At 34.6% G+C, this 9,530-nt stretch overlaps 1 protein-coding gene across 1 annotated transcript; it reads right to left on the bottom strand.

Annotated features, from left to right (window-relative positions):
* Positions 1-7,143: 7,143 nt before the first annotated feature.
* Positions 7,144-9,283, bottom strand: LOC109219943 (probable E3 ubiquitin-protein ligase BAH1-like 2). Its single transcript, XM_019384410.1, has 3 exons — positions 8,139-9,283; positions 7,538-7,596; positions 7,144-7,423 (listed from the first exon to the last, which is right to left on the bottom strand). The coding sequence occupies exons 1-3, from the start codon at positions 8,280-8,282 to the stop codon at positions 7,318-7,320; spliced, it is 309 nt and encodes a 102-aa protein (XP_019239955.1). The 5' UTR covers positions 8,283-9,283; the 3' UTR covers positions 7,144-7,317.
* Between the last annotated feature and the right edge of the window lie 247 nt (positions 9,284-9,530).

The raw sequence follows: 9,530 nt of genomic DNA, 5'->3' as shown, positions 1-9,530 counted from the left end.
ATATATATATATATATATATATATATATATATATATATATATATATATATATATATATATCTTTTTTTTAATTATTCTATTTTTTATAACTACACCTCCTAATATTAGAAATAATGAGTCATGCAATTAAAGAAGAATTTCGTTATTGAATGTGGTTATAAACTTATTATGTTTCCTAATCTTAAGTTGTAGTGGAACTTACTATTATTATGTTGGAATTTGGCATATGTTAGACTATTTTTTTTTTAGATTTTGAAATTGTGTTATATTCATGGTTCCAATTTACTTGTTTTAGTAGTATAGGCTAACATTGCATGTTGTTCATTTTTTAGTTAGAATTGATAGATTAGTTTTGTCAAACATTTGAATAATGTTATGACATTATATTTATAAATATTATTTTATTTTATCAAACATGAATTCCATGATATTCTTACAAAACGTATATTTTTAGTTTTTGTAAGTATCTAAATTAAATATTATTAATTTTAATATATATATATATATATATATATATATATATATATATATATATTATTTTTACAATATTACTTATAAATATATCATTACTAATTAATGTATATTCGCGAAAAAAATATACATCTTAAATACCAAATATAATATCATTTATACTTATAAAAATTTATAGGCATATATTTATTATATTAACTTTTAAGTTTTGATAATTACTTCATTTAAAATTTAATATAACTCCGTAATTACACTTGTGCAACCAAACAGTAAACATGTAATTACACTATGACGAACAAACATGTCGTCGTAAGTACATAACTATGTAATTACTAGGTTGTATAATTACTAGCCTAATAATTACACCAAATTCAGTTACATGGTGACTTTCCAAACAGTCCCTTAATGGACTACTTGTCCCAAAAGAAGAAGAAAAGCAAGATCTTAAACATGTGCAAATTTAATTCTGAAATAAAGATGTAGGGTTAGGGCATGTTGTTATTAATGTCCTTTCATATTTTAATTTCATTCAAAAGGTCACTTGAACAAAGTGATTTTGTAATTAGACATTGCTAGTTTTAAAAGATACTCATTGAACCCAAATATAATCATTCATAGTCAGACTTGCGTAAGTCTCATAGCGAGTTTAAGGTGTAATGAGCATTGAGCAGAATTAGGGTAAAAACTTATCTGTATCATGAATTTAAACCAATCCAATATATAGATGCATGGCATGCATTTAGTACAGGGCTTCAAGTACTTGACTATGGTGAATTATATGTATTCTCTGTTGGAATTATTCATAATGCAAAGTCAAAAAATTTCTTTTTGAAATTCCATTTGCAATCAATAGTCACGAGTTTTTTTATTTATTTCCAAGTGGCCTCTTGCATGAAGCCTTATAGCCAAGTGTTAAATGACTTGGGCAAGTGGCTATGCAAATCTACCATGTGTCTTCATGCATGGAAGATTAGGTACACTTGTTAATATTGAAGACAAGTGGACTATATATTTGGACAAGTGTTAAAAGACTCTCCACACTTGTCATATGTACAACCTCCCTAATTGCCTATAAATAAGATGATCATTAGCCATCATATTCACTCAATTCTTAACCAAGAATTCATCTAGCTAACCATTACTTTCTTCCTAGTCTTCTTTGTGAATTATCCAACACATAAAATACTTTCATCTTCTCTTCTTTCTGGGCTACTGTTTTGTGCAAATTCTAAACTTCCAATCATGAGTGCACGTGTTTGGAGGTGCTGTGGAACCTTGGGGAGTGACCGGTCTTAACGATTTGCACCTAGTCGGGCTGAAATCGCTTTCAAGGCAGTGGCTTGCCACGACACAATATTTTTGATAAGTTGTTCTTCTTTCCGTCTTGTTCTTAGTCAATACTATCTACTCATTTTCCTTACAATTTGAAAGCGATTTCGCATATAATATTGACTAATGGCCACCACTTTGAACAAAACACTTCCTGATCTCTCAAAGCTTGAACCTTTAGATGGAAATAATTATAAGCGTTGGTCCCAGAAACTTTTAATTTTCTTTGAACAATTAGAAGTTGATTATGTTTTGTTTAACAATCCTCCTGCTGATATTGTTGCTAATAATTCTGATGCTGTTAATATTGTTGTTGCTGATGATGCTAAGAAGAAATTTGAAAAGGATAATAAAACAGTAAGAGGGCATCTGCTTAACCACATGACTAACCCTCTCTTTGATTTGTTTATAAATTATAAATCTGCTAAAGTCATATGGGACAGTTTGGAGAAGAAATATGGTGCTGATGACGCGGGAAAAAAGAAGTATGTCGTTGGAAAGTGGATCAAGTTTCAAATGGTTGATGATAAGCCAATTATGGAACAGGTTCACGAGTATGAGAACTTGACTGCTGATGATTTGAACGAGGGCATGGAGATGTGTGAGATTCTTCAGGCTAATATTTTGCTTGAAAAATTTTCACCTTCCTGGAGTGATTACAAGAATCAACCAAAACACAAGAAGAAAAACTTAACTCTTCAAGAACTAATCAGTCACATGATGACTGAGGAAGCAAACCATCTCAAAGATGAGGAGTCTGAACGGCTTAAGGATAAGATGGAATCTCTCTCTCTTAATTCTTCTAAAGCTAACCTTGTGGAATCTTCTAGTACTTTTGTGAAAGACAGGTTTAAAGGAAAACAGAAGAAAGGCCAGAAGAAAGGATATGTGAAGAAGCAGAATTACTTAAATAAGCCGGAGGGCCATATTCAAAAATCGAAAGGACCTTGCTATGTCTGCGGCAAAATTGGTCACAAGGCTTTTCAGTGCAACCAGAGACAAGGACAAAGCTAAAAGAATGGAGGAAAAGCTCCAGTCCAAGCCAACCTTACTGAGGGTGGTGATGTCATTGCTGTTGTGGTTGTTCAGGCAAACATGGTGGCTAACAAGACTAACTGGATACTGGACACAGGCGCTTCAAGCATCTTTGCGCCAACAAAGAGCTGTTTCACGACTTTAAGGAATCTGCTAATGGCGAGTGTGTCTACATGGGTAACTCCACTATAGCTGGAGTTATGGGTAAAGAAAAACTCTTCTTAAATTAACTTCTGGAAAAACTTTAGCTTTGAACAATGTTCTCTATGTACTCTCCCTTCGTAGAAACTTAATTTCTGGTGCGCTTCTCAACAAGGTAGGTCTCAAACTTGTTTTTGAATTTGATAAAGTTGTTATTTCTCGTGGGGAGACTTTGTTGGGAAGGGTTACCTTAGTGGGGGTTTATTTGTGCTGAACATCGCTCAAGAGATTACTAATAATACTAGTACGTTCAATTCTGCTTATATTGCTGAGTCTATTGATTTGTGGCATGGTAGACTAGGTCATGTTAATATTGCTTCTATTAAAAGACTTAGAAAAATGGAATTAATTCCTGCAGTTAATGTTGATAATTTTTCTAAGTGTCCAGTTTGTGTAGAAGCAAAATATACCAAAAAGCCCTTTAAGAATGTAACTAGCAGAAAAATAGAATTGCTTGAACTAGTACATTCAGACTTAGCAGATTTCAAGAACACTGTTAGTAAAGGTGGAAAGAAATACTACATCACCTTTGTAGATGACTTTTCTAGATACACTAAGGTATATCTTCTTAAGTCAAAAGATGAGGCTGAAAGCATGTTTTTAAAATACAAGGCAGAAGTAGAGAATCAATTAGACAGAAAAATCAAGAGACTTAGGTCTGACAGGGGTGGTAAATATAGTACTAATACTCTAGAAGCCTTTGTGAGAAAAATGGTATTATACATGAGATTAGTGCTCCCTATACTCCCAACCAAAACTAGGTGTAGCCGAACGGAAAATAAGAACCTTAACGGAAATGATGAATTCTATGCTTTGTAGTTCGGGTTTAGTTCTGATAACATATGGGGGGGGGGGGGGGAAGCTGTTTTATCTGCATGTTATGTTCTTAATAAAGTCCCTCATAAGAAGTTAGATAAAACTCCATATGAGTTATGGAAAGGGTTTGCCCCTAACTTAAAATTTTTGAAAGTGTGGGGATGTTTGGCTAAGGTTGGTCTACCTGATTTTAAACAAGTAACTGTTGGACCCAAAACTTTTGATGCTATTTCATTGGTTATGCTCAAAATAGTGTTGCATATAGATTTATGTCTTTGAATGATAGTTTTATTTGTGAATTCCAGAGATGCAGAATTTTTTGAAATATTTTCCATTGAAAAATAATGTGCCTAGTGATGTGCCGAATAATGCTTCTACATCTATGTCTATTAACTCTCATATTGTACCTTCTTCTAGTGTTACTACTAATGATCATGAAAATAAACTTAGAAGAAGTAAGAGGCATAGAATTGAAGCTAGCTTTGGTCCTGGCTTTATTATCACTTTCTTGACTGAAAATTTTGATCTTGATATTTTGAGTGATGGATTAGTGTCAATCTATTTAATAGAAGAAGACCCTAAGACATACAATGAATCAATGAGGTCAATAGATTCTAATTTTCGGAAAGAGGCCATTAAAAGTGAATTAGACTCCATAGTTTCTAATCACACTTGGGACTTGTCTGATTTGCCTAAAGGTTGTAAAGCCATAAGTAGCAAGTGGATATTTAAGAAGAAATTGAGACCTGATGGTACAATTGAGAAATATAAGGCTAGACTTGTTATTAGGGATTTTAACCAAAAGAAAGACTTTGCTTACTTTGACATTTATTCTCTTGTGACTAAGATAGAGACTATTAGAACTCTTGTTGCTTTAGCTGCTATTCATAATTTAGTGATACATCAAATGGATGTTAAAACGGCTTTCCTAAATGGTGATTTAGAGGAAGAGATCTATATGTCTCAACCTGAGGGATTTATGATCCAAGGATAGGAGAATAAAGTATGCAAATTGAGAAAGTCTTTGTATGGTCTAAAGCAGGCACCTAAGCAATGGTATGAAAAGTTTAATAGCACATTAGTGGATAATGATTTTGTTGTTAATGCATCTAATACTTGTGTTTATTCCAAGATGATAGGATCAGATTGTGTTATTATATGTTTGTATGTGGATGACATATTAATCTTTGGCCCTAATGTGAATGTCATTAATGAGACTAAGAATTTTTTGTCTTCTAAATTTGAAATGAAAGATCTTGGAGAAGCAGATGTGATTTTAGGGGTTAAAACCAAAAGAACTTCTAATGGTTTTTCATTATCTCAGTCTCATTATATTGAGAAAATATTGAAAAAGTTTAATTGTTTTGATGTAGCACCTGTGAGAACTCCTTATGATCCTAGCATACACTTGAAAAAGAACAAGGAATCTAGTATTTCTCAAATTGAGTATGCTAAGATAATTGGTAGTGCAATATTTCTCATGAATTATACACGACCTGATATTGCTTATGCTGTTAGTAGATTGAGTAGATATACTCACAACCCTAGTAGTGAATACTGGAATGCTCTTCATCGTTTGCTAAGATATTTGAGAGGTACTATGGATTGGTGTTTGTATTTTAATAAATTTCATGCTGTTTTAGAAGGATTTTGTGATGCAAATTGGGTTACTGACAATGATGAAGTTAGCTCCACTAGTGGCTATGTGTTCACTTTAGGTGCATGTGCTATTTCATGGAAGTCTTCAAAACAGACTTGTATAGCACGATCTACTATGGAGTTTGAATTCATTGCTCTTGAGTTGGAAGGGCAAGAAGCCGAGTGGTTGAGAAACTTATTGGTAGACGTGCCTTTGTGGGGAAGACAAGCTTCTCCAGTTTCTCTGCATTGTGACTCACAGGCGGCAATTGGAATTGCCAAAAATAGTGAGTACAATGGAAAAAGAAGACATATCCGCATTAGGCATGGTGCGGTAAAACAATTGTTGAAATATGGTGTTATTTCCTTGGAATATGTAAGATCCGAAAGAAATTTGGCGGATCCTTTAACCAAGGGTTTGGCAAGGAGAGTTATCCTTGAAACGTCGAGGGGGATGGGGCTAAAGCCCATGGATTTAGGAAGTATGGTGGATATCCGTTTGTTGTCAAACGAAGCCATATGAGACCTCAATATGCACTACATTTCCTATCCCTATGGCGTGTGGTAGTGCTTTATAAGGTTGAGCTTATTTTTCTCTTAATGATTCCATAGCCTTAAGGTAGTCTATGTGTAGATAGACTTGATGGAATCACCTACGTGAGTGTAAAGGTGCGGTCGCCTTTTATGAAAGACTTGGGATATCTTTCTAGAGCACTCATGAGACCCAAGGTATGTGCATGACCATAAAAGCACTTTGTTAGTATCGCAGAGTTTGCATAAAATTAAGGATATAGTATGTGTTGTGGGGGTCTCAACTAATGTCCATTCAGTTCACGAGTACTTCACTTTGTGGATGTTAGTTGTTGCCTCATTTCACTATGTGTCAATTCAAATCGAAAGATATTGACACTTAAGTACATGTTCCTTCTTTTGCCCAGAATTGTTCTATTTTTGTCTTTGCATTAGTGGGGGTTGTTGGAATTATTCATAATGCAAAGTCAAAAATTCTTTTTGAAATTCTATTTACAACCAATAGCCATGAGTTTTTTATTTATTTCCAAGTGGCTTCTTGCATGAAGCCTTAAAGCCAAGTGTTGAATGACTTGGGCAAGTGGCTATGCAAATCTACCATGTGTCTTCATGCATGGAAGATTAGGTACACTTGTTAATATTGAAGACAAATGGACTATATATTTGGACAAGTGACTCTCCACACTTGTCATACATGCAGCCTCCCTAATTGCCTATAAATAAGATGATCATTAGCCATCATATTCACTCAATTCTTAACCAAGAATTCATCTAGCTAACCATTACTTTCTTCTTAGTCTTCTTTGTGAATTATCCAACACATAAGATACCTTTATCTTCTCTTCTTTCTGGGCAACTGTTTTGTGCAAATTCTAAACTTCCAGCCACGAGTGCACGTGTTTGGAGGTGCTGTGGAACCTTGGGGAGCTACCGGTCTTAACGATTTGCACCTAGTTGGGCCGAAATCGCTTTCAAGGCAGTGGCTTGCCACGACACGGTATTTTTGATAAGTTGTTCTTCTTTCCTTCTTGTTCTTAGTCAATATTATCTACTCATTTTCCTTACACTAATTACTGCTTTTGATTACAAAATTACTGCTCAAGTTACCTGACCCAGTACAAGTGAGCATGAATGCTTAAACTCAAAAAGGCGTACCATTTACAAAAATATGCAGTTATTTACAGATACTAGCACTTGTTGAGGCATACACAACAGGAGCTTAGGAAAATGTAAGAAAATGCAGAACCAAATGCCACTACGCAATTCTAGTGCTACCATGACACAGATATTATTAACTTAGACGCCAATGAATGCCCGGCACTGATTATCCCAATGCTCCTTAACAAGCCGAACCCTTTCTACTCTCTCGGTCTGAAGGCGCTCTTTCCAATACTCAGGGCAACTGTTCGAAAAAGTGGAATTGTATTAGAACTAACAGAAGCAATAAGAACGCACCAGATAAACTCCTTCAGAGTTGATAAAACTAAATGGACCATGCGTTACAGAAGAAAGATACCTTCTGCTCAATAGAATGTTAAGCTCTTCTAGACGCACAGCACCTTCATAAACTCGTTCCTGATTCACATAACAAAAAATATGAGACAAATGTTATGTTAAAAAGCACAAAACATTTACACATAATACCAGTACAAGCCAATCATAATTGGAGAAGAAATAAGCCAGTGCAGAAGCTAGAAAACAGAGAGGTCAACTATAAATAAACAAATATTATTGACCGTTAATTTCTTTTGCAACTTATGTCTATCACTAAAACAATGTACCCAAATTTCTTAATAACATTAATCTTTGTATTATTAATCAGATTTTGCAAAGCAGATGCATCTTCTTCATGTTCCCCACGGGTTCATAAATCCACGTGAAATCCTTGTCCTTGTTTCAGGGGGTGGATTGGCAAACTGCTATACTGTAACCAGAGGAAACAAGTCAAGGGGAATATTTTGATTTTAAATAACTTGTTTATCCTCTCTGACACGACAGTACCATTCAGTTAAACATAGGCAATTTATGTTTAATGAAATTGGTGCTCTAAAACCATATAATTCACAAAATAAGACTTTGCTTGATGTTTTTGAATAAAGAACAAATGTTTAACAAACCTCTCGGCAGAGAGGGCATTTTTCCTTAGGATTTGCCGCCTGCAGTCCATCCACTATGGTCACGGATGCACCTTTGCAAGCACAGATATAGCAGAAGATATGGCCACAAGTGAGAGATACTGGGTCAAACACGGTATCCTGCATAAAAAGGCGTATTTAAAGCACTGTTTCATAGACGATACAAACTTTCAAAGTTAATCACTGCTTTTAATTATCCTGCGTGTCACTATATGGATGACAAATGATAAAATCTAATTGAAAGTTTCTGCATAGACACTAGGATAGAAGGCAACAACATTTTTACTTGAAGAGCATGTGCTCTGTTGAAACTTACAGAGATAACGACCTTTTAGCTTAATAACACTAACAATAGATGACACCAACAGAATTTGAAGCCAAAAGAACACGAATGAGCTCTTTGCTCTGATTTCTATTCTAAAAGCTCCATGCACACCGCCTTACGACTGCGAGGGTGACTGTATCTGATGAACAATTAGGTGGATATGTTCGTTGTGATAAACAAAGAACCAAAATGAGAAATGGTTTCGATGGTTAATAATACCAGATGTCTTAACTTGAAGCCAAGATTGAGATGGTTTCTGTTAATCTAGACTAACAGTTTATGTTGTTTTATATATAACTAATGATGTTTCGTAATAAAATGGTAGAAGAGGTACAATGCTAATTTTCTTATTATGTTTTCGAATATGATCTGGGATGTTAGCTTTACTCTATCTAATGTTTTCCTAAATTCGATAACATTACATCATTCATTTTTTCATATGTTTAGTTTTGCTTTATGACCAGAATAATTTATACTGTAGTTGTTTTTCTGATATCTTAAACTTTTCAGGAATTTAGGGTTGGTAATTCTTTACACAGGACTTTATAATTGGATTGTTGAGCAACTAAAATAAAATTAAGATAAAGCTTTCAAAAACTTGCTTTTCGTTGTCTGTTGTTACATGAATTTATATCATTTCAATGTAAGTAAAACTGCCCCTCCAGTTTTCTTCTTTCCTTTTCTCACCAATGGTCAATTACACATCCATAGATAGAGGCAGAAATATTGATAATAGATGTCCTAGTCATGTGAACTGTTACGCGGCGCCTTCCTGAGATTCCTTGGAAGGGCGACGTAAGAATAGGCAACTGATGTCAGTGCAGTTGCTGTCCGCCAACTGAGGTCCCCTCCGTACGCTAGACGAGATTGTCAGTGCCGTACGGGAAAATCAATGTCAAGAGCAATTGAGAGAACAGAAATGAGAATTCAGAATGAAAGAAAGCTTGATTGCATTAATGAAAGCTATTACAGAAAAGCAACGCGGTGTCGAGGGGGAGAAACACCAGTACAGAGAATTGCTTGCTTGCTAGAAAGTTTTGATTGCTTGA

The sequence above is a fragment of the Nicotiana attenuata genome, unplaced genomic scaffold, assembly GCF_001879085.1.
Source record: "Nicotiana attenuata strain UT unplaced genomic scaffold, NIATTr2, whole genome shotgun sequence".
NCBI classification, from domain to species: domain Eukaryota; kingdom Viridiplantae; phylum Streptophyta; class Magnoliopsida; order Solanales; family Solanaceae; genus Nicotiana; species Nicotiana attenuata.
This window is presented reverse-complemented; position numbering and strand designations above follow the sequence as displayed.